The sequence below is a fragment of the Ciona robusta genome, chromosome 10, assembly GCF_009617815.1.
Source record: "Ciona robusta chromosome 10, ASM961781v2".
NCBI lineage: Eukaryota > Metazoa > Chordata > Ascidiacea > Phlebobranchia > Cionidae > Ciona > Ciona robusta.
In genome coordinates this window covers 272,662-299,235 of record NC_143244.1, presented here as the reverse complement: position 1 = coordinate 299,235, position 26,574 = coordinate 272,662, and the positions used below count along the sequence as shown (strand labels likewise).

Below are 26,574 nucleotides of genomic sequence, written 5' to 3'. Positions count from 1 at the left end.
AGTAAGTTACATTCATTCATTTATTCATTCAACGAATGCAACTTACCTATGTAATATCTTCGTGAGTCTGGGCAACAACAGTAGTTAATACACGGGTGATCGGTTTCATAACTTATAACCCTTGCATGTGTACCTTTGTAGGTTTTGATAAATATGTATGCGACAATGTAGTGATAATAATTGTGCTATACATATTAAATTACTTGTGCTTTATTGTCGCAAATCAATACAGCACTACTGTAATACAATTTTAATGCGCTATCTAGTTTTAATTAAACCACGTGACCTTTTGCATTGTTGCATAACAAACAACAATGTTTCGAATTCTAGAACTTAGAAAAATAACTTTGAGAAAAACTAATGGGAATCTATATTTTGTGTGGTTTTATTGTAGACGTTGTAGTTTAGCAATGTATATAACTACTGTATATAACTATAGTAGTTATATATACATTGAGTTTAGTCAACGGTACACATACCGTTGGTTTAGTGAACATTTACGTTGTAGTATGTGTACCGTTGGTTTAGTGAACATTTACGTTGTAATAGGATATATTTAAGATCCCAGTAAGCGTTTATTTTATGTATTGTTTTATTCAGCGTACGAGTTGCGAAGCACAAACCCTACTTTTGCCATTCAGTTTGTTCCTTTTCTGCGCCAAGGTTTAACAGGCTGTCTCCGAATCATAGATGATATATCGTTGATGTTTCATATTAATTCGTTCCAAATTTAATATATTTTTTGATACGTAATTGAAGTGTCGCTTCTTCTTTCCAACGACACCAAGATTGCTGCTCCAGGTGTACCATAACCCGGGATATTTAATAATATTTGATATATTTACTAATATAGGATTTTTATGGGGAAATACCGTTACGGTCTAATGATTTTCTTTTTTCCTTTTTTAGTCTCTTGTTTTTTCCAAAGTTAGTATAGACCAAGTTAGGAAACGGATTGTAAAACAACGAATCGTATTATCCATTGTTTCGCGTCTATGACGTCATAGTCGCCACCATTACGGAGCCCACGGCATAGCATTTTATCATTGCTGGGTGCTGTTTTTCGTTTAAATATTGCGATTTTTTAAAAACCAAGCACTTCTGCGCGTAAAAATCGCTTTCTACTAATGTTATATCTTATCACAATAATAAACCTCACAAAATAATCAACTTTGATTGAACACTCAATCGATTAAGGATTAAAAAAACAGAAAATATCAAGTTTACTAACCAAAAACATAAAAGAACATGTTTAAAATATAAAAATACAAACAAAAACGCATAAAATTACCATAAACTGGTGTATCTAGCTGCAGTTTTGCATGTAAATTGCCGTGATTTTACTTTATGGCTCACAAACTTAACACGTATACCCGGCAACGAAACAACGAAAAGGTATCTTTGTAAAATTTGCCTAATATCGAAGTGACATTGAAGAAAACAATACTGAGTTACTATTTTTGGTCCTCTGCTTGAATTAGTAAGCTACCTTTTCCGCGTTCCGGGTCTTTATCCGGCGCCGTGGTATAGTGGTTAGCGCGCCTGCTTGTAACTCAGAGGTAATGGGTTTAAGGCTCGATGCTGCTACCATTGTGGGCGTATGTGTCCTTGGGCAAGACACTTAACGGCAATTGCTCCAACCCAGTGGTTACTAATGGGTTGTCTAAATTATCAGAAATACATAAAAAAGAGAAAAAAATTCAAAAAAAATAATTACCCACAAAGTAACATACATGGTAACTCGTAAGCTGGCACGAGGTGTTAAACCCGTGTGATAACGACTGTCGTTTTCCGGCCACGCGAGGATAAAGTAAGTTACATTCATTCATTCATTCATTCATTATGAAATCGGAAAACGCGAACACCTTATCTGCTAGTACTTAAGCAGTTTGGAGCTGCATGTCCACTCATGTTGGATTATAAATGTAGTAAAGAATGGTTCTGTAGGTATGATCATATACTATTATGTAAACTAAGCTGATTGATGCTAGTCTTAATCGCTAACGTAAAGTACCCTGTTAAACCACACTTTACGCCGAAAACCAGTCAAAATATTAATTTACTCCACATTAATTCCTAGATTTTATATTGCATAACAAGATTTATATTAGAAATTATATTTTAAATGTTAAAACAACCGCTATACGTGTTTTCTAGCTTTGTATCGCTTACAAGAATTAAATGAACACATGCCGACCATGCATTTGTACAGGCGAATCACGCTCTGTGGGCTCCGTAATGGCGGACACGAGCGCCGTTTCCTAACTTGGTCTATACTAACTTTGGTTTTTTCTATAGGCAAGGGGGGAGGAATCCTCAATAGCACCGTTAAACTTGCTATAAGATACACACACTTGTTAAATCGGAAATAGTTTAATGTATTTTTTCAATAGAAAATATTTTGCGACTAGAAAATCAATCAAATCATAATATATATTTTGTATGACAGTATTTACAAAACACCGTACTAGTGAAGAATCCTGCCTTATCTCATATGTAATGTCGCACAGAATTCTCCATTAATACCAAAGTGTGCATCAGTTTGTGAAATTATGTTTCAGATAGTAATTTTTCCTATTATACACAAGTGTAATGTTATACCAAGAATGAACTAAGATTATACTAAGATGAATCTTGGTTAACATTACTGTCTGTGATCACAATGCATACGCTATGGTAAACTAAGGAGAGTATAGCAGAAGGTGGAGTTGTCTGTTTCTGTACGGTAAGTGCAATTTGTAAACATTAGGATTAAAGTGTTATAATTACTTACGCATGTTAATTAAAATTTTTGGGATATAACCCAACATATAGAAGTTATCTCACGTTGTATTCTACATAAACATTTCCCGTGTTTTCATAATAACTTTCTCCACATCATCTTTGTTGTATCTGCCGTACTTGTTTGCTGGAATGTACCTGAACATAAATAGTGGAGTCTTTATTTTGAGCTTAGCATTAACTTTATGCTGTTGAATATTATTGTTAAAAGTTTGATTTTTAGATGGAGAGTCAATTATTGAATTCTATAGTTATTAAATGCATAGGCGCCTAGATTTCAAAATCAACGGGGAGGCGATACTATTTTATAATAAAAAGTAAAAACGAGAAACATCAAATACGCTGTCTCTTTGCGATTACGGTCGCATGCGCGGTTGGACGAGTTTGGGAATTTAGCTTTGATTGCGCAACAAGTTTACCGGTTGCATCATAACTACGAGTCTTACGTGAAGTTAGATAAACACGTATTTCTGTTATGACACAGTACCAATCCACACGTGGATTATTCGGGATTGAGTAACAATTAGATTGTTGCGACACAGCAGCAATTGTTGCGTCGATTATTATTACAATAGTGGTTTATTGCCTTTAAGGTGTTGTTTGCTTCATAGAACAATTGCGCTTTTATGCTGGGAAATGTTTTGAGTATCTAATCGTTCTTAGCGTATAGAAGTTGCTATTCGCTACAATGCGACGCACACTGAACGAAGGCAAATTGTTAACGTGTGTCGGCGTGATTAAAACTCTTGGTAAGTTTAGCAAGATTAACGAACGCATACGTCAGAATTAATGCAGAGCGCTAACTTGTTCATAAAGGTAAACTCGTTCGTATACCTAATTCAACTCGTTCGTAACAATCTAACGCAGCGGTTTCCAAACTGGGGTCCGTACAGCAGTTACAGAGGGTCCGCAATGAAGCAATGATTGTGATTCAAAACCAAACCAAACATTGATTTAATTGCAGCAAAACAAGTGCACCCATCCATTTAAACAGCTTACCCTGTTTGATAGTTTTTGCTTTTTCTTTCATTGGTGTGGTTTTTGCATTTTTCTATAGCATTCTTTGATTTTTATAGGACCGCGAAATATCAAAATAATTGCAAAGGGTCCACCAGGCAAAATTTTTAGAAAAGATTGGGAACCGCTGATCTTACGTATAAGTCGAAGCGTTTGATCAGGCGTCCACCGCATGTCGGTTATCGGGCGCGTGTAACGTCGACGTCGAGGTTACTTTAGGTCACTTACGCATTTTTTTGAGCCTCAACGTGATACACAAATAAACTGCCTTAGCTGATAAATAGAATGTTTGTTTAATGGAAGGGAGGTAAACTTTATTTAAAAACAATTACAATTTAACCAATTAAGTAATTACAAGTTCACTAATAACTAATTATAATAATTAAGCCTGTAGTTTGATTTTTATCGGCCTTATCAGATTTTTCGGTTTTAATCAGTCCAGTTTTCTAGGTGCATTAAAGTATCGGATATCGGCAACTGAAATTTACAAAATATCGGTATCGGTTTGAAAAAAGCAATATCGGTCGGGCTCTATATACGAGACCCGCATTCGCAGTAAAATCTAAACAAGACTTAACAAAAGCAACTGCTGTGCCACCATCATAACTATTACTGGAAATGACACACGTAATATCACTAAGTAAATTTCGGAATGTTTAAACTGTTAAGGACCAGCTTTGGATTGCAACGTAGACGGGATTTACTATAACAAACATTCGATATATCACTTGTATATAAAAGTATGTTTAACACTTTTTCATGCGCAAATGAATAGATACAAGACTTGTAGATGCAATCGTCCATTTCTGAAATTTAAGAAGTTTGTTCCAGCCAATCTAAATACGCCTATCGCTGCATAACGAGGCACCCATCTCGTCGGCCATAAAAGCCTAAGTGAATGTTCATATCTATCTTTACCGAGTTTAAATGCAGTAAAGCTTGCGTTTTGGAAAAGAAAGAGAAAAAGTTACAACGAAAGCCAATTGCAGAGTTTCTCGTTAGCCATTATACCGAATAAATGGTGAACTGTTTGCTTCTCTGAATACCAAGCACAAGACGTTTACAGACTCCAGCATTTCGTGTTGTATATTAAGTCTGAGTAATCAAAAATGTTGCTGTTTTAGACACAACTTGACGTCAAATACAACGTTTGAAATAAGTTAGAAACCTGGTCCTCGTGACCCGGAAAGAACAGCCTTCACGTGACAGATCGGTTTTGTTGCAGTATTTTGAAGGTTTTATTTCCATTGTTTAAATTGTTCTAACCTTCTATCGTTATCCAAACTATTTGTTGATCTTGAGCAAGAATCTGTTGTTCGAGAATGCAATAACAACGCGTCTATTACGAATTACTTCTCCGCGAATTCAATACCGCCATGTTATACCGTTTGCCGAAACTATGTGTACATTGTTTAGACAGCCTAATAATTAGCATTTTTACCTATTCAGCACATGAAGGAAGTTATTCCTTTTTTCGTTGATACGTCGCTTACGCGAGTCTTAGTTTTTGGCGGAAAGTGACGGCCGTTGACGCGTGTTATAGTGAAAACATATAATCGCGCTTGGTCCAACAATGAAGATGGACTATACGTTTTCGTTGCAAGGAACATTTAACATTGTGCAAGGAAAATAAAAGTTGTCTATAAAACGGTCAAAGCATTTTTTTCGGTTGGAAAACTTTTTTTTTCTGACGTCATAACGGTAAATGCCGGGGAGGCGTCGCCGCGAGTATGATTAAATGAATGATGCTTAATATTAGTGTTAGAGACCGACCGATATCAATTTTTTCCGATATTTGACACTATAGCGCACCGATACCGATATTTCTAGCTTTTACCGATACCGATATTTGACACTATAGCGAAATATACAAAATGATCAGTATTAATCAAAATTAATACCTGTATTCAAGATAATGCAAGTTATAATAGAGATGATTGGTCTGTATGTTCTTAGGAAACAAAAAAAATTGTGATCGGTCTGTATGTTCTTAGGAAAAAAAAAAACTACGACGCACGTAAAGGTCAAACTACCACACACGTGGACGTTAAACTAGCACGCACGTAAAGGCTAAAGTACAACGCACATGGACGTTAAACTACGAACACACGTAAAGGTCCAAGTAGGATGCTTGTCGCTTCGCACAAACTATTTATATATCGGTGAAATATCGGCGCTTTTTTACCAATAGAACGTAAATATCGGCCGATAATAACGGTAAACCGATATATCGGTCGACCTCCAATTAGTGTGTGGGAATCTAATATTACTTAACTGCTTTTGCATTTTAGTAGCTTGTGACTTTCAATATTGGTTGCTATTTAATTATTAAAATCGAGGCACTGTTTGCTTTTTGCCACCCCGGATATTTATTTTTTCTAAAGCTAAATACCAAGCTAACCTTTTCATGATCACCTTTGTTGCATTATTTCTTTGCTGTCGGCGATATTTGAGACTCTCCTTGTAGACTACCTGTGGATGTGGATCTTCCTTGTATTGTTTTTTGTAAACTTCAGTGTAAGCTTGCTTCCATTTTTCGCATAGGCCGTGCTCCCCAAATACATCTTGCAGCAAACCACTTCTTTGTGATTCAACAGCCATTTGGATACAAGCAGCAACTGGGATTTGCTTCAATTCTTCTCTTTCTGGTATTTTATGTTCAAGGTTTGCTTGTAATTTCACCACCTCACTCAAAATACCAAAAAATGCCTTTCTCCAAAGTGGATCAGATTCCTGATATTCTGTTGTCATGAACACATCCCACTTTTGTTGAAGCTGTTGCCTTAGTTGTTGAATTATTTGCTTGGTATAGTATTGTCTCATTGTGGGTGTTTGTTGACGTTCTTGAACTTTTTTGTTATCAAACAGTTTTGTGTACAAACCCTTTTTCGAAACGTCTTCTATTCTGTCTGTTAAACTCTCCAATTGAAATTCATCTACCCTTGCAAATGCAGCTTCAGCCACTCCATCTACTGACACAAGCAAGCAACTCCCAACTTTTAACTCACTGTTAACAACTTGAACCAAAACTCTTAAGATTTCTTTTCCAGTCATCTTGCCAACTTCAAGGCTGTCAATGTAACAATAGTCTTCGAATTGGATTCTCGTATCTGTTTCTTTCAACTGCTGAAGTCTACGGTATGTATTACATTTCATAGTTTCAACATTTCTTGCTGGTGAAATGTTGTAATTCATCTCTTCAAATGTCAAAGCATTCCTTAACATTAAGATGACTTCTTCAAAACTGAGCGCCATTTTCAAATTTAAAGTAAAGAGTTATTTTATCTGGTAAGACCTAAAAAACCTAAATAAAAGTTAACTGTAAACAGTCTCTTATACAGCAAGCATTTGATACAACATGATTATATACATTTTCCTTGATCTGTTATGACATTTCCTAAATTATTTGACCTTTATGAAGCGTACATCATTATTAAATTCCTTTGAATAAATCAGAGTTTTTCTGAATCGTTATATAGGTGTAAGTTAAATATCATACTTGGGTAATTCCCATGCTAAATACCAAAGTTTGTACCCGATAAACCACCATCATTCTTTGTCATCCACCAACTGAATTGCATATTTCTGTCCACCATTGAGGTAGTATTAAATGTGTGTTACAATTGTTTAACATTACCTTCTTTTATTATAAATAAACCATGTTAAAATGCTTTACATTTGATATTGTTTGTATGCAGCTAATATTTGTTTTGTGCTATTGACCCATCCTTGCTTTATTTGTTTTGGAATTGCAACAGCAGGCTAGAATGTTGTGTATTGCAACACATTCCTATATGCTGTTGCATCAATATGCATCTACACAACACTTTCTGTGTCATCAATTTGGTATTTTAATTTGGGTTCATTATTACCCAACAATATAATCTTTGAGTGTACAATATTTAATACATTTTTTTATAATATTATTATAAAGTAAGTAATAAACATGTAACTTATGTATTCCTGCATGGAGGGGTAACGACAAGCTTTGTTACACAGGTGTTTTGTTTTATAGATCTTGTGCTCCCATGGATTGTGGGTAATTAAATATTTTATTTAAATTTTATTGTAATGCATGTTTCATAGTTTAGACAAACTACCACTAGGTTGAAGCAGTTGTTGTAAAGTGTCTTACACAAAAACACAAACACCCACCGTGGTAGCAGCATTAAGCCTTGAACCTAAAACCTCTGGGCTGGAGGCATGCGTGCTTACTGCTATGCCATGGCACAGGGCAGGTTTGTCTATGTAAATGGTATTTTTCGATGTGTAGAATGTACAACACATGATTTTCTGCCCAAAATATTTGTTTACCCAGAATTGCTGGAAATCAGCAGCATGAATTTTCAAAGTAAAACCGATGACTGTCAGTGTTGTATTTGCTTTTGGAATAAAGTTACACACAATTTTTAAATCTGACATTATTATATTTTTTCTACAGTGTATTTACAAAACAGTGTAAGTGCTAAGTACTAGTAAAGAATCCTCCTGCTAATTCCTAACACCTAAAATATATCGTCTAATCTCATATGTAATGTTTCAGAGAATTCTTCACTAATACCAAAGTATGCATTAGTTTGTGGAATTATGTTTCAGATTGTAATTTTACATATTACAACACAAACACAGTTATTTAAATATGTAATGTTGAACTAAGAAGCATAATGTAGCAGAAAGTAAAACTGTCTGTTGCCAAACAGTAAGTGCAATAGTTTAACATTTGTAATCATTAGACTAAAGTTGTTTAAACTACTTGTGGAGTTAATTAAATATAATTAAATTCCAAAGTTAGCCCGGATATAATACACTAGTAAAGCATTATTCTTTTAAACACATCTAAAAGTAAGATTTGGTGCACATATTATGTGTGTATATCATATACACATGAAGGAAATGGCGTATCAGTTAGTCTGTTGTTTAACATTACTGAGATCTTGTTGTTTGTTAAAATATTTGTTGTGGGATATAACCCAACATATTGAAGTTATCTCCACGTTGTATTCTACATAAACATTTCCCGTGTTTTCATAATAACTTTCTCCACATCATCTTTGTTGTATCTGCCGTACTTGTTTGCTGGAATGTACCTGAATATAAATAGTGGAGTATTTATCTTGAGCTTAGCATTAACTTTATGTTATTGCTTATTATTGTTAAAATGACTTTTAGAATTAGAAATATGCAAGTCAATTATTTATTGAATCGAATAGGTAATAATTGAATAATATTTAATATTATTGTGTGGAGATCTAATATTACCTAACTGCTTTTCCATTTTAATAACTTGTGACTTTCAATATTGGTTGCTATTTAATTAATAATGGCGCAGCACTGTTTGCTTTTTGCCACTCCTAGATATCTGTATTTGTTCTAAAGCTAAATACCAGGCTTACCTTTTCATGATCACCTTTGTTGCATTAATTCTTTGCTGTCGGCGATACTTTAGACTCTCCTTGTATACTTCCCATGGATTTGGATCTTCAATATAAGCTTGCCTCCATTTCTTATCGTACTTGTGCTCCCCAAATACATCTTGCAGCAAACCACTTCTTTGTGATTCAACAGCCATTTGGATACAAGCAGCAACTGGGATTTGCTTCAATTCTTCTCTTTCTGGTATTTTATGTTCAAGGTTTGCTTGTAATTTCACCACCTCACTCAAAATACCAAAAAATGCCTTTCTCCAAAGTGGATCAGATTCCTGATATTCTGTTGTCATGAACACATCCCACTTTTGTTGAAGCTGTTGCCTTAGTTGTTGAATTATTTGCTTGGTATAGTATTGTCTCATTGTGGGTGTTTGTTGGTATTCGTCAATTCTTTTGTCATCAAACAGTTTTGTGTACAAGCCCTTTTTGGAAACGTCTTCTATTCTCTCTGTTAAAGTGTCAAATTGAAATTCATGTGTTCTTGCAAATCCAGCTTCAACCACTCCATCTACTGACACAAGCAAGTGACTCCCAACTTTTAATTCACTGTTAACAACTTGAACCAAAACTCTCAAGATTTCTTTTCCAGTCATCTTGCCAATTTCAAGGCTGTCAATGTAACGATATTCTTCAAATTTAATTCTTTCATCTGTTTCTTTTAACTTCTGAAGTTTACGGTATGTATAATGTTTCAAAGTTTCAGCATTTCTTGCTGGTGAAATGTTGAAACTCATCTCTTCAAATGTCAAAGCATTCCTTAACATCAAGATGACTTCTTCAAAACTCAGTGCCATTTTAGAGCAAGTAGTTATTTTATCTGCAAAATGAATTAAAAAAGTAATTTGAAATGAAAGGAAGTATTTGATAAAACTTTATTCTGTATATTTCTCTTGAACCCGTTATGTCGTTGCCTAAATTGATTTGTAACTTTTCAAAACTTGCTTCACGATTCAATTCATTTGAATTAAATTAGAGTTTTTCTAAACATTTGTATTGGTGTAAGTTACGAATCATACTCGGTTAATTCCAATGCTAAATACCAGAGTTTATACTCTATATAGCACCATAGTTCATTGCTGTTGCATCAATATGCATCCACATAAACACATTCTGTGTCATCAATTTCAGGGTTAAAACATGGAGCACTATTGTTCAACAATACTATTTATTTGATTTCAGAACAACTTTTAACACATTTGTTATAACATGATAATATATAGTTTACAATGTAGTAACTTATTCCTTTATTTTGGTGTAATGTTACTTTAATTTTTAAATAAACAACATATGGTTTTTCAACTACCAATATTTAAACCTTATTTTACAGGTGTTGGCATTGGCAGTCAATCTTTAGCAAAAGTTGAATTTTTCATCTTTAATTCTGAACTTGTTCTGTTCTGCTTGGTTCACTGAAACCTTACAAAGAAAAGTCAAATCATTCCAAGAAGATGGTACTTGTAGTTTTTTTTTTCATATTTTTTTCATGTGCTGTGCATTCAAAGGTATCAAAGCTTATTATATTTAAATGCGTTTCAAGCTAAGATTATACCATTTTTAACAGGCTTTATGTTGCATCATATTCACTATTACCACACTAACTCATTATTGTGGCATTTGCTCCTTGATTAAATAACAAAAGTAGCAATATACGTATTTTAATGTGAACATATTTAAGGTCTTTCTGCCTGGTTTATATGTTATGTGCAATCCCTCTTCTGATAAACACACTTTACAATTCTAGTAACTGTTAAGGCAGTCTATTTATTGTATTTAACAATATCTTATTTTGTATTAAACTGTATACAAACTTTTTTTTTCAGGTGACATAAATTTATTAAAACATCCTAAGTCATCATGGAACTATTACAACGCACAGTTCTTACAGGGAAATAATTATAATGCAACAGTTTTGACCATACCAAGCTTTTTCTTGAAGACGCATTCCTTTAGATGAGTCTACACCAAGCCTCATTCTTTTAGGTAGGTACATTTTTTAAAGGCGCATTCTCTTACACAGGGCAACCCTTTATCTAACTGGTTTACATAAAACACTCATGCCCAAGTTTTTTTTATTAAAATCTGTATGCTTTGCATTTCTTAAACCTTATTCCTTTTTAAACCCTGCTTCTGGTCTATAGAAGATGTCAGCTAAATTACTCAAAGAAGATTATTCTGAAGTCATACCTGGTTTCTTTATATTATGTGGTGGTTTCATGCGTAAGGATATTCTGTGCAACCTGTTACTTAAACGGGCTAATGTCATTTAGATTCTGCAGAAACAAGATATACACGCTCAACCCAGTGCTGTGTTACAGTTGGTTAGCGCGCATGGTTCAAAAGGCTCGTCGCTGCTATCATTTTGGAGGGCATGTGTCTTTTGGAAAGATACTTATCGGTCATTGCCCAACCCGGTGGTCATTAACGGGTTGTCCGTATAGTCAGCCAGTCAAACAAATAACCCACAGTCGTACATTACAACAGTAACGTACTAGAAGAGCTTGCATGAGGTCTATAAAACAAAACATTCGTGTTCTAACTAGTTTCATACCTTTGGGTACTCGAGGATACAGCAAGTGATATTCAACAGTAGGGGATTGATGCTATACCAATGCTTACATTTAACATATAGGGAATTCGTGCTTTACTAATGTGTTCGATTATTAAACAATATATACATTGTGTTTGTACGTAAGGCAAAGCCGTAATGGTTGTCTGTGCGTATAAGTAAAGTAACTGAAAATATGAGTATGTTGTATGCGGCAAAGACAAGATGCTGTGACAAATTGTTATGGTGATCGCCTACAGAGGATATACGACTTGGCGCATTAATGGGTAACGTAAATATATATAACCGGTATATAAAGGTTATATAGTAGTTTGTGGTAAGATGGGACATCTTTATCACATAATATATCCTGACAGTGTTTAAAATAATTAACAACAGTCTATGGGAGTCGCGAGGATGCGGTTTTATAGTTCTGTAAATGTTCTTTGTTTACTACCAAATGTAACGAGAAAATAGAAAGAAAATCTGTCCCATCTTTCCCCACCCTGTAATATGTGGTAACCCCCTCGTGTTCTAACGACTGTCGTTGGCCGCCACGGGGTGGATTAATAATTCATATTTAATGAACAAAAACACTTTTTGTTCTTAACAGGGAATCCGGAGTGGCTATCCTCCGCCGCACAAGGATAAATATAGTAGGGTGGGAGAAGATGGGACACCTTTCACACATAATAACCAAATATTCTGATCGTGTTTTAAACAATTAACAACGATCTATGGGAGCCGTGAGGATACAGTTTTATAAAAAAATCGTTAAATCTTTGTTTACTACCAAATTGGAGGCGAAAATAGATTGAAAAGGTGTCCCATCTTCCCTCATTCTACTATAAGTGATGTTTAAACTTCCCGAGCTTCGCACAAAACAATTTTTTCTTTGGAGTTGCAGTCTGCGTCGTTCCAACCGAGCTTTGAATAAATAGCCGCACAATTACGCGTTGCCGGTATTACTCGGGTTTCCTGTTGTCCAATTACTCTTCCGCCTTTCCACACAAAACCACCTTCCTTTTTAAGATCAGTCAAATCAATCCAAACACGTAACCCAACCATTTGAAACCACTTATCGTACAGTTTCCCGTAGAGGGTGACAACAAATAAAAAACCTAAAATTCCTAAATTAGTGTTTAACAACTTAAATAAATAAAACTTTAAGCATGTAGGCATATAACCATGCTGTGTGCGTTTAGCAGCCACGGTTTTGATTGACACTTTTAACTCTGTATAGTCTTTGTGGTAAAGACTGTTGCTATTTGTTGTTTCATTTAATTTCTATTCGAAGAGATAAATAACAAATTCTGTTACAAGCCATATCTGATTTGATCCAGCCTTTTGAATATTGTAAGCTGCTAGCATATAGTTTAACACTATTCCCGCAGTTTATGTAAACTTCGTCCATATTTAATTATTATCGATATTCAAGCATAAACATATCTCTACAACGAACAAATCTGCGTAATCTTTTTATATTAAACGAACGTTTGAGACTTACATAATAAGAATGTCTGAATAGCAAAGCTGTGGAGACCAAGTTTCTGTACCAGATTTCACACAATTCTTTCAGAAACAATAATTTACGTAAAGTATAAAAGTATACAACAGTTACATAATCTTTCTGTTACATATAACTTGAGTAGTGCACCCGACTCATTTTAAATCTTACCCAGGAGCAGTAGGGGAGAGATAATTTTATCAAAACTACAGGCGCCAAGCTTTTTAAAACATAGGAGAGAGAAAAATGGTTAGACACACAGTTCTTAAACAAATTTAACTTATTGGTTGTAATGTTTACTGAATAATATAGTGCAGCTATTCTAGCGTATGCCTTCCCTGTCACCCTAAGTTTGGCGATATAATTTATACTCTTCGTTTTTATTGTTTGGGCTTATACTAATACTGGACCAATGTATGTCTGTAGTGATTGGTTAAAGAATGTATACATGCAATAGATTTATCCTAACTACATGCCCAAACAATAAAAATGAAGCAAAAACGATAGACGTAGATATCTATCCTTATATAAAATAACTATAGGAATGACAAATAGTCCATACCCGCCCGACCATAAACGTTATATCATCGATGGATTTAGGTATGGGAAGTATATCAATAACCAACGTATTGAAACGGTTGCGTTGAAAACTAATTGTCGTTAATTCCTTCCGTATTACTGCCATTGTGGGTGTGGTTGAATGAATGTGTGGCCGGAACACGACTGTCATTATAACACGGATGTTCATATGTATGTGTTGCTTTATGTGTGGGTATTTTTTTATGTATGGCTGACAACTTAGACAACCCATTAGTAATCACTGGGTTTAAAAAATTGCGGTGTCTTGCCCAAGTACACGTACGCCCATGATAGTAGCAATGACGAGCTAACCACTTTGGCACGGCGCCGGGGTTGGTTTACTATAGGTTGAAAGTACTGGGAGTTGATGTCGTTATATATTCTAATTCCGACGTAGATTTAAAATATGTTACAACCACCGTGGTTGTAAATAAAATTAAGTTAATTAAAGTGCTCATTCATTAGAGCTGTGCTTTCTTGTTTATCACAATGCGCATGGTCGCAGAAAAAACAGAAAATGTTTAAACCTTGGTAAAAAATTAACACATTTTTTAATTTTATTTTCTGATTAAAAACTGTCCAATCAGAACGAACTTTGAAAGCGACGTTACACACCGAGTAACCAATCAGAGATCAATATTTAAAGAACCAATTATTATAAAACACGTCATCAGTATTTAAATGAGTTGTATCAATGACGTCACAAGCGACTTAACAATTATAACGTCATAATATTCAAAGTACGTTTAAAATTCATCGTGGAAAAATTTTCAATAAGTTTTATAAATATTTTTTTTGTGACGGAACAGAGGAACCATGCGTCATAACATTTTATAGGTTGGGGTAAGATGGGACAAGTTTCATTCTCTTTCTTCGTCCTGTTTGGTTGTAAACAAAAAATGTTCAAAGAAATATAATCAGATCCTCACGACTCGAGTTGTTAATGTTAAAAACACGATTATGAAACACGGGATATTATGTGCTAACGTATTCCATCTTACCCCACAGTACTATACGTCAAAAAAACGAAAATATAGCAGCGGCACAGTAGAGTTGGAATCCAAATAAGAAAGATTCATTTTTTAAACAAGAAATATTCTTTTTTGAAACCTTACGTCGGTGCTGTGGTCGAACGTCGGCCATGTTCGTTGTACAGCGACGTGGGGACGGGGAGTGATTTTAGAACACGACGCATTTTGACGTCATAGACGCGACGACAAAAAAAAAGATTGTTTGGGTCTGTGTCGACCTCACCGCGAACACGGGGTCGCGAGCGCCTTTTAGTGGCCGCTGGTAGAGGTGGAACTATCCGCCTGATGTCGTGCTTGAGCCACGCACCGTCTCGTCGAAGTCTTGCTTGTGCTCTGTGGTTAATATTATGAATAAGTGATTTTAACGGTGTATGGCTGATAATAGTGACCACTCGGTTGGAGCAACTGTCGTTAAGTGTCTTGCCCAAAAGCACATGCCCGGTACCCTTACAGACACGCTGTAAATAATGCCAACACACAATATATTCCCACCTGCAATACTCTGAATAAGTGACGACATGACACCGATCTTCAACGCAGGCAACCGACATTTCATCTTGGTGACGTGACGCAAATAACTCGTCGTCGGAAACCTCGTCGCTGATTGGTCGATTATCCTCTGTGTGTTCCGGTCTATTGGAAATTATGATGTCATCAGTTTGTTTTACGATAATGAAACGCGAAATTTTAAACAATTTTCATTAATAAAATAAGAACAATGCGAATTACAATAAAAACAAATATTTGATCTTTGTTACTGCATTCAAAAAAAAAAAATAAATTTATTTTATTTTAACCATAGTAACAATATAACCACCATAGAAACACTATAACCACCATAGAACAATATAACCACCATAAAAAGAATATAACTACCATAGAAACAATATAACCACCATAGAAACAATATAACCATCATAAAAACAATATAACCACCATAGAAACAATATAACCACCATAGAAACACTATAACCACCATAGAAATAATATAACCACCTGTAAAACCACAGCAAACTGATCATCATTTGATCTCCTTTCTCCCACAGTGACGTCACTTTGCCCAAATATGGAGGTTCGTTTTCCTCCCCGGCCAACAAGAACACGCAATCCCTCACCATGACAACAGTGTAACCTCCGTCGTCCTGACGACGCATGCCGGGGAAACACCGGCGTTTCACATATTTTCCGCTCTCCTAGAATGACATATAAATATAAATAACATTAACAAATGTTGCATGAGATAAAAAGCATTAAAAAAAGAGAGAAAACATGGATCATCTTAACATAAAAACAGCATGTTAACCAAGTATAATATTGCATTAACTTTTTATCTGTCTCTTAGTATATGGTGGCGAAGATTGAAATATGTTTAGAACGAATATTTAGACAAAACGTTATTTGAGCATACTATTATCCAAAGCTTTTTTAGAGTTAAGAGACTACCGCTTTATATTTCTGTAAATATTAATTAAAAAAGTATCCCATCTAGCCCCAACCTACTGTATAAATAAATGATGAAATGTACAAAAAAACATTATTGAATCTCAAGTGTACACACAGGAGTTTTTTAACTAAGATAAATTATGATTTGTAAATAAAATAAAATGAAGCATTATCTTACCACGCTATACACAAGAGCAGTGTACGGACTACCAACCCATTCCCAACCATTGTTTGTTTCATCTGATGATGTCACAACACTCGACCAATCAGATATTGAGGGGGAATTCCCTGTTACGGGACTGGTTCGCATCAACCGAAGTTTGAGAGCTTTCCGTTTTGCTTCAACTTCTCGAACAGCTTGCGCGCGACGTTGCTGTGAAATTTTGTTTCATCAAAAAGTTACATACGTGGTGGTGACATTGGTATCGTTGTGGGCGTCTGTGTTATTCAATAAATATGCTAGTAATGTTGCACTAAATGGGTTGTTTAAATGATCAGTATACAGAAAAACAATCACCCATAAAGTTACATACATGCTAACTTGTAAGCGGGCACGAGGTGAATGAAACAGAACACCCGTGTTATAACGACTGTCGTTGCCCCGCCATGTAAGGATAAATAAGTTACATACGTGGTAACTAGTAAGCTGGTTCGAGGTGTATGAAACAGAACACCTGTGTTATATGACTGTCGTCACAGGAAAAGTAATGCATTTTTTCCGGTCCCTAGATGGCGCTAGAGACTCACCTCTTCTACCAACGCGTCGTACTCAGCAGATCCACGAGGGGGCGCTGCTTTGTTCCTTAACTTAATTTGCGGTCGGTTACAAGTGTGTCGTACGTCACGATGAACGTCGTCAACATCTGGTGAAGAACATGCGTAATCTGCAAGAATAAATATTCACTTAAGGTTATGAGCATGGCTGTTTAATTCAGATGCCCGTGTTATGTAATTGGATAAAACATAAATAATACGAAATATTAACATTCATTCTTTTTTATCTCTTTCAGAGTAACAAAGATTGGGTTAATTAGACCAATAAAGAGAAGGGTACACATAATAAAACACAATAACGTTTTTTAAAACAAGTTAGTGGGCATGAGGTGTATGAATACACCATGTGTGTCTGGTGTATAAGAAGACACTCATGTTATAACTTGACAGTGAGCATGAGGTGTATGAATACACGATGTGTGTCTGGTGTATAAGAAGACACCCATGTTATAACTCGACAGTGAGCATGAGGTGTATGAATACACCATGTGTGTCTGGTGTATAAGAAGACACCCATGTTATAACTTAACAGTGAGCATGAGGTGTATGAATACACGATGTGTGTCTGGTGTATAAGAAGACACCTATGTTATAACTCTACAGTGAGCATGAGGTGTATACAGTAACATTACTTCAATTAGAATTAAAGATCAGCCACTAACCTGGCGAAGGACATTTCTTTGGTCTTGGTGAAACATCGGGACTTACCCCTGGTTTGCGATTTACTTTGGTACGTACCGTTACCCTCCCGATAGTTTTGTTGTGGCTTAAACTTGAAAGAACTTTTATTCCTTGCGATTTCCATGCTTTAACCGGGAATGCCCCTGCAGGGGATAACCCTTGCTGTACAGGGCGTACTAATAGTTTGGGTTTTCCCCCAACACTCAAGTTCAAAGGTTCATCTTGCCCTGTGTTGGTAGGTTTGTTCTGTTTCATGCTGTAGACGGGTGTGTGCGTGGGTGGCAACGTTAATCCACATCGTTTAATCCCTATTTGAACCCCTCGTGGGTTAGTGTTCGATGTCGTGATGCTCGTAACACCCCAACTTTCACCGTGCTTCGATGTATTATTAATCCCGAAACATGAAAGTAACTCCGATGGGTCTTGTAGAGTGATAACTGGCAACCCACCAACCTCAGGCGTCCCCACTCTACCATGGTTGGTTTGCAGTGATACCGGTAGCAACAATATCGGGTTGCTATGGGCAACTTGTGTGTTGTTGCGCGTTGCTGCCACTGGTGGTGACGAGGTTTTTATCAACGGAGCAACCGAGGCTGTGAGTTTTCCGTGAATTCGTCTACCACCACCTAGTGGCCCCGATGACGAGAACACGGGCTTCGAACTTCCTTCAGTCTTAATTTTCACTTTTTTCTCGGGTACAGCTTCAAACACATCATCGATTGGTGAATTTCTCTCGTTAGTTTTATCGCCTGATGCTCTCTTGCGCCCTCGTTTGGAGGCCTCAACTTTTTCACTCGTTGAATTCTTCTTATGAGGTCTGCATAGAAATAACATATTTTAACCAAGTGACATCGTAATGAGAGTAACAAGTTAACAGCTGCCGAAATATTCATACAACAAGGTAATAAACAACTGTTGCACGAATTCCATGTCTCCTTGCCATGGGACTTTACCCAGACATTCATACAGTACGAACATTGGCACAAACATTATATTTTAACTCTAAATAGTTATAACTATAGTAACTAATGATAACAAATAGTTATGAATTCCCTGTCTTCTTTATATTATTTATTCTTTTTTTGTATTCGAAGAGATAAATATTATTTATGTAATGAATATCAGATTAAATAATATATAAGTAATACATCGGAGTCTTCAATATTAATCTAAACATAGAAATAACAAACTTGTTGTTTGCTTTTCGGTCGTCCTCGATTTGAATATTCCACAAGACTTCTGCTGTGAGACTAGCTGCTCGTCGGCTTCTTCGTAACGGGGCGGTGTCGGCCATTTTGAACTAAACATAGAAATCATATTAATGAAAGTAGCTTACTTGTTAGAACAGTGGTTATAACACGGGTGTTCTGTTTTATATGCTTAGTGCCTGCTTATGAGTTACCACACATTAACTTTGTGGGCCAGTTTAGACAACCCATTAGTAACCACTGGATTGGAGTAATTTCCGTTAGGTGTCTTGCCCAAAGACACTTACTCCCACAATGGTAGCAGCGGCGAGCCTTGAACTCGTATCTCAGGGCTAGAGGCGAGCTAACCATTATGCCACAGCACCAAAAATTATATTATGGGCTCAAGATAATAATAAATACAACATCATTGTTTTATGATGTCATAATACGATCTATGAGGTAACAGAGGTGTTTATAATGAGCAAGCCTCTAACATAAAAACCCCTCCCATTTATTGTTACTATATATGGAAAAGTCATGACTATGACGTCATACATGACGTAATTACCTTTGTACAGCTGGTGTGGTTTCCTTTATCAATAAAACATAATAAGTTCCTATATTATCTGTAAGATATAACATTGTTGAATGAATTAACGTAACTTGTTTATCATTGCATGGCGGGCAACGACAGTCGTAATAACACGTGTGTTCTGTTTCATTCACCTTGTGCCTGCTTACAAGTTACCACGTATGTAACTTAATTATCCTCGCATGGCGGGGCAACGACAGTCGTTATAACACGGGTGTTCTGTTTCATTCACCTTGTGCCTGCTTACAAGTTACCACGTATGTAACTTAATTATCCTCGCATGGCGGGGCAACGACAGTCGTTATAACACGGGTGTTCTGTTTCATTCACCTTGTGCTCGCTTACGAGTTACCATGTATGTAACTTTGTGGGTGATTGTTTTGCTTTGTTAACCTCAATTTAAACAACCCGTAAGCGATAATGTTACTTTTGTGCCGTTTACAGGTTATTACAGAACGTGCGTTACGTTAGCCAAAACAAAGTATGCCAAGATTGTACACGAAGTGATTTTCTCTCAACAATACAACATGTTAAATATAGGCGTTTATAAATACTCGTAAAACTTGGTATAATTGGTAACGCTGTAATGCAATGAATGGCTAAGTCACACGGGTGCTATGTTATTTAATATGCGGCTAACATCGAGCATTAAATTTACTTTAAATTACCGAGTTGTTCTTTATACACGCCTGATGTAATCATTCAACACGATGACGTTATTGGATTATTAAATCATTTGCAGCTTAAGCTAGAGATTGAAACGTGCTGATAACTTGTATGCAACATTAGATTTACTTGACCACAAAACTGCTAATCGTATTTTATATATTATACTAAATATACATACATTATGTATGTCTTGTAACGGACCAGACAATCCATATTTATGCAACTACTGTTCCATGATATTCCTATAATATTTGCATATTAAACTTAACTCAGATGCAACATTGCATTAATCTAAATACCAATCAAACAGTTAAATTGTTACTTCTGTTTTCATACACCTCGCCACTATAACGTTGGATCCTTATAATCTGTATCTTAAACTAGATTGAAACACACTACTGTCATCTCGCTTTCTTGTACTCTGAGCCGTTCTAGCAACGAAGCAGAGGAAATCATAGCTGCGGCGACTTCCGGTCTTTATAATCCATCACGTCCATACTAGAACTTCCACAAAAATGTAGAATATGACGTATCAATGCGTACTGTTACGTCATACACCCCAAGTCGCTACGTAATAACCTTAATTCAAATTACACGCTATAAGGCTTAAATAACAATACGCGACGTTTAATTGAACATGGATGATAGTTTATTATAGTCTGTGACCCTACACCAATATACCTGCTAATTAAATTAGCCGTTGCAACATATAGTACTGTAGGGCAAGATGGGATACCGTTAGCACCAAATCCCGCATTTCCTGATCGTGTTTTTAACAATTAACAACGCTGTTTTAGAGTCGTGAGGATACGGTTTTATAATTTTGTAAACATTCTTTGTTTACTACTAAATGGGGCGGAAAGGAGAATGAAAACATGAACCATGTTACGCACTCTACTTAATCTTTAAAGGCGAGCCCAAATACGTTTGTTTGCATAGGTTTAATATATATCAGGAAACAAGACATATTACTAGAACCTTAAACACGTCTTAAAGCTAGACGTATACACACCAAACACATGTATTATATATGCACACATACCGATAACTTAACGAACTGAATAGTCACTTCATTTTCGGCTGCATTACAATAATAGTATCGACTTTTTACACCACGTTACGTGGTACACAAACATTGTAAAAACAAACACAAAGGAAGTCACAATAAATAAATTTCGGGGTACCAGTAATATTAACTGGTCACTGATTTCCACAAGTCAGCTACTACATTACTATATTAGTTAATGCAAATATATTCATTCAATATCCAGTAAAATATCGTAAAGAGACTCCCTTACCGCTAAAACGTTTTATAATTCAACTTCTAAAACTGAAGAGATACAGACTACTTTCAGTATACTCAGTGTATAAACCGCGTTGCCGCCCACAGGGTTTAAAACACAAGTCTGAAATGCTAAAAAGATTAAACGGCGCGTTATAAACCAGCTTATTCCAATCTATTGCAACCCCATGCTTTCTGTCGAGCTACTGCAATGTAAACTATCTTCATGTAACTGGACACACGTGTTGTTGACGTACAATAGATCTTTTATGACGCGCTTTACGACACAACCGATCATTGTTTGCGAACTTTACCCGCAGTTTGATAACAAACAGCTCTTATGACGTCATTTTCCGTAATACTCCAGTTAGTTCAAACTGTTTTGTCATAATGCATATTTCGCCATACATCGAAACCATTATGACGTCATAGGCTGAAACAACTTGCGAACTCGATTGACCCGACATCGATCCTCGAACATCTGATTGTTACGTAAGCTAACTGTGATGAATTCCGTTAATCTGTCCTGGCCTAATGCTCATGAAGTTGGACGATTATTGTAACGAAATAACAGTCAGGATCAAGTGTCATGAAATATGTTACAAACAAAAATCCTCAAGTCCAACGAATAGTTTTGTTTTATATATTCCTCCTAAAATAGCTTCAACAGTGTCTAATGATAACTGAATATCATTTTACTAGATTTGAGTAGAAGAGTGATGATGGCATTTTGAGCGAAACAGTAAAATTTACATTAGACTTGATTTTTGTTTGTTATATTTCGTAGTACTTGATCTTGTTACATCGGTTATATGACGTCAGCAGTGACGTAACAGTACCAAGTTCCAGAATTTCAATTGTTCCAAAATCGATTTTCCGCTTGACCGACTTGGAAACAATTAAATAATTCTCGAACGCTTAAAGTCACGGCGATTGTGATCGAACAATCGTTCACATTGTGACGTATATTTTTTGTTAGTTCTTTTTTGCGAATTTTGTTTCTTAATCGCGTTTTACGCCTGTGAGGTTTATGAAGGAACAAACAGCAAGTTACGTCATAAACTGATACGAGAGTCCATTGTTATAATACATTCGTAACAATTGAATCGCGTTCGTTATCGATCTTACCGCAACCGGGCATTGTGACGTAAATATTAGAACTCAGGAAATGACGTCATAATATAAGAAACGCTGAACCGCAGCGTTCGCATATGCAGGTTCTCTGTGACGTCATAATTAAACTGGACACTTGCATATTACATGTTCGCCACTCTCGAATGAATGGAAACATAGTGTTATGTTACAACCTATACCCGCAATATGTGGTCTATGATGTTAAAGTACGTTGGGGTAAGATGGGTCGTGCTTTCATTCTCTCTTATCGTCCCATTTGGTAGTAAAAAAAATATTTACAGAACTTATAACTGCTACTTCACGACTTTAAAATAGCTCTCGTAATTGTTAGTAACAGGATTAGGAAATATGGGATGTTCTGTGCTAACGGAATCCATCTTACCCCACGGTATTATTATATTGTCCTGGACCTAGAGGTGGCCATTAGGAATTATATTGATCACGTGATGAACTCGTGTGACCCGAAATATTGATTGTGTTACGTCATAAAGTGTATAATCATATTAGGCGTACATGGCGTCATCATGTATTTGTGAGGTTTCTTTTCGTTTTTTTGTGAATATTTTTATCCATTGCGTGTTATTGTGGTAATGCGGCAAATCTGGCATTAATCCCACGTCCTCGAGAAAAACCTCACCCATAGAATGAATTCATAGCGTGTTATAACGACTCCGGTGTTGTTGGTAATTATACTTTCACGATTTTCAATTAATTTGACCTTCGTTACCGTTACTAATGGCAACTCACTGTGAGTTTGTTGATTTATATTGTCGGTATAGCATTAACGCCAACTTATAACGTTCTAAGTATTTGTACGACTGTTGTTTTGCTGCTACTTTCCTTCTCTTGGTTGTTTTAATAAATTTGATTTTAGTTATCGTATTCGAAAAGGTTAATATTATTTACGTTCAATTATTCTTTCAAGCAATGGCTTCACCTCAAAGTTTATAACCTCACATCGATTCATGCGTTCCTTCAATCGATGTGACGATGTTATCACGCATATATTATGACGTAATTACCTGCACCCACGTGACTGCGCGAACAAACAATGCCGTTATGACGTATAATGTCCTGCTACATATAATGAAACATTTAAATCGCGAGCTTGTCGATAAAAGAGAATATTCACAAAACTATAACCGTAGTCCCGCGAAGCGTGATTAATTGTTTAAACCACGATTAGAAAATATGGGACATTAGGTTCTAACAGTATCCATCTTACCCCACATTATTATAACAGTAGTCGACACATTCACAATAATGAAATAACAGGCCATGTTGCTTCGAATTAATCTTATTGTTTTTAATAAAAGCGTACTATGACGTCACAATATCGATGCAAAGTGAAATAATGTGACGCGATACGACGCCATTTATTATTAACGATGCAATCGATGAAAACATTTCTCCATAAATACGTCATAACGTGCATTATTTAGCAAATAATCGGACCTGTTATATTTCCTCCGCGGATGAATATATTGTTGGTTACATTACATAATGTTTATTTATCTCATCGAGATAAAATTAATTAAAACAACGAAGAGAAGGGAATTAACAAAAAGTAACATTCATAAAACACGCTGAATAAAAGCGTGACTGCAACGTACAAATGACAACGACGCCTTTTTCAATTGTTTTTCATTAACAAAGGAATCCAGACTTTTCCACTTCTGTTTCTTTATGACGTAACAATCACAATTAACTTCAAACATGGAATATTCGAGATAAGTTTGGATTGTTACGTTCGCGATTTTAAACAAAGTAGAATTGTTGTCGTCACTCCCAGCATTGTTACGTCATAGAACAATTTAAAATCTACATTATTTGCGACAATTTGATTCTAGAACTTGGTCTGTCGGTTATGGAACCGTTGCCATTGTTAACGATTATGACGTCACAAGTAAAAACAAACAAACATCGTGGCCAGCGAGAAAAGAAGCAGACACAAAATCAAGTGAGCCAGATGTTAAACCGCATGCCCACCACACCCATGTTATACTCGGTAACCTGGGTGTGGCACATTAACCTGTATTAACATCTAGCAACTTGCTGCTTGGCGTATCTTCAAACTTGATTGTGTCTACTATGGTTATAACATATTGTAAGATGGGATACCGTTAGCTTACAAATCTCATATTTTCTGATCGTGTTTCTAACAATTAACAACACTTTTTTGGAATGTAGTGGGAATTCAGTTAAATAATTTTGTAAGTATTATTTGTTTACTACCAGACAGACGTTAACGAAAACATGAACCATTTCATTTCAGCCTTCGACCAGAACGCATTGTTTTTTCGATTTTAAACACGGAACCGAAATATTCTCAATGCTGCCTTTGTACGAAATTTCAGTTTCTTAAACAACGTGAAAATAAGGTTGATCGCTTCGATTCTCTTACGCACGAATCTAGTAAAGAATCGAAAATACACCATCGGTGTTCGGACGTTTCCTTTCACGGCTTCGGTTGCTTCCCATATTTGGAGTGGGCGCTATTTGTCGATGTTTCTTTTGCGTCATAGATATTCTAAAATAGAGGTTCGCGGTTTTTGAATCAAATGAATTCGAAAACACCGTCAATTTTTTATGATATTTTGCTTTTGATTTTCTTTTTTTTTCTCATGGTGCCAGACAAGTGATTAATTGACTTTGATCGTTTATTTCTTTTCCCGCTAACAGAGTTGTGATAAAGTTGGGTATTTTAAATTAAGCTGGAAGATAAACACGTTTTATTTTGGCGGGAACCCAACCTGCTTTTGTTTAAATTTGTCTCATTATTATACGAAACAAAGCCCTACTGTGACGTCACTTGCGAATTATGCTTGTGATTACACAAAGGCTATTGTGCGCAGTTCTAATGAAAGTTTTTGAAACAAGAGATCTTAAAATCCAAATAGAAAATCAATTTTAAAGCGCACGCGAAGTTAATGTACGTTGATACGGATTGATACGGCATAGCGAATCAAACGACAGCTCAACATAATAAAAGTGATCATAAAATATAGAAATTTAAATGAAACAGTAGCCAAGTTAGTGTCCGAAACATCTGCTGATCATGAGATAAGTATCCAGACAGTAACTTGGTCCATTATCAGTGTAAAAGAGGTTACTATCCACCAAGTTACAGCGCGACCAATCTACGCAATTTGTTCTTCTGATCTTGCATGGCAACTTACGGCCTAATGTCCAAGATTAACTAAACTTATCGACCTGACCAACCATACACAAACTGCATCAACCGCACTCGGGTATAACATCACCTCTGCTGAGAGGTTTTCGCCCGTTATCAATGACAGACACGTTACGCGACTTTAGCAGTTAGCCTTGTAAAAACTACCAACGAACTATGCGGTTCTTTTAAGTACCAACGAGCGACCTTAAGTACACAATAATTCTCTGTTAATCACAGCGTAGTAGACCCGACCAATGCAGCTTCTATATATAAAGCTTGGTGTGTTTACGGCTCCCATTGCTTGTAGTACACGGCTTAGCATGGTACAAGACTAATCGATAATTCCTGCTTACTAATCACTCTCGCTTGGTAGCTGAGATGTTAGATGCGATATGTTGATGAACGCTTAGCAGAAGTTAGCTCCACTTGGAACCGTATAGCCGCGTATTTATGATTCATGTGCTTTGTATGTAGTCTGCAACTCGTAGGTGGCTTCATGCAGCCGGTGCTGTGGATTTACTCGCATACCAGCTGCCTGCTTGCACACAACGGAAAAACAAAGTCCTTTTCCTGCTCAGTAGGGTAGAACGTCATAACACTGATATTGTTAATAACTTTGGACTTTAAGTCGTTACGTGACCACATACTCAGTGTTCGAAACATGAAAACCGTTTAAAGATATCAAGTTACACCACCTGCCATAAACACTACAGTTCCCCTACACACAACACTACACTGTTCTACC

The 26,574-nt window shown here is 36.1% G+C and overlaps 3 protein-coding genes and 1 long non-coding RNA gene across 5 annotated transcripts; 1 reads left to right on the top strand and 3 right to left on the bottom strand.

Moving 5' to 3' along the window:
- Window positions 1–2,330: 2,330 nt before the first annotated feature.
- On the top strand, window positions 2,331–12,036 carry LOC149729215 (uncharacterized). 2 transcript variants are annotated; one of them, XR_016385925.1, is made up of 4 exons: window positions 2,331–2,725; window positions 10,555–10,678; window positions 11,048–11,207; window positions 11,366–12,036. It is a non-coding gene; the product is annotated as an uncharacterized LOC149729215 (long non-coding RNA). The 2 variants fall into 2 exon arrangements; XR_016385924.1 differs by having other exon boundaries at window positions 2,337–2,725; window positions 11,495–12,036.
- Window positions 2,783–7,053, bottom strand: LOC149729217 (uncharacterized). Its single transcript, XM_089887398.1, has 2 exons — window positions 6,200–7,053; window positions 2,783–2,919 (listed from the first exon to the last, which is right to left on the bottom strand). The coding sequence occupies exons 1-2, from the start codon at window positions 7,051–7,053 to the stop codon at window positions 2,835–2,837; spliced, it is 939 nt and encodes a 312-aa protein (XP_089743524.1). The 3' UTR covers window positions 2,783–2,834.
- Window positions 8,682–10,560, bottom strand: LOC149729216 (uncharacterized). The gene is made up of 2 exons (XM_089887399.1): window positions 9,192–10,560; window positions 8,682–8,885 (listed from the first exon to the last, which is right to left on the bottom strand). Exons 1-2 carry the CDS (start codon window positions 10,019–10,021, stop codon window positions 8,801–8,803), a joined length of 915 nt encoding a protein of 304 aa, XP_089743525.1. The 5' UTR covers window positions 10,022–10,560; the 3' UTR covers window positions 8,682–8,800.
- A 2,361-nt stretch (window positions 12,037–14,397) lies between the features above and the next one.
- Window positions 14,398–20,261, bottom strand: LOC149729214 (uncharacterized). Its single transcript, XM_089887397.1, has 9 exons — window positions 20,238–20,261; window positions 19,546–19,603; window positions 18,978–19,087; window positions 17,769–18,604; window positions 17,080–17,216; window positions 16,511–16,705; window positions 15,886–16,082; window positions 15,382–15,522; window positions 14,398–15,222 (listed from the first exon to the last, which is right to left on the bottom strand). Exons 3-9 carry the CDS (start codon window positions 19,079–19,081, stop codon window positions 14,970–14,972), a joined length of 1,863 nt encoding a protein of 620 aa, XP_089743523.1. The 5' UTR covers window positions 19,082–19,087; window positions 19,546–19,603; window positions 20,238–20,261; the 3' UTR covers window positions 14,398–14,969.
- Window positions 20,262–26,574: the final 6,313 nt, after the last annotated feature.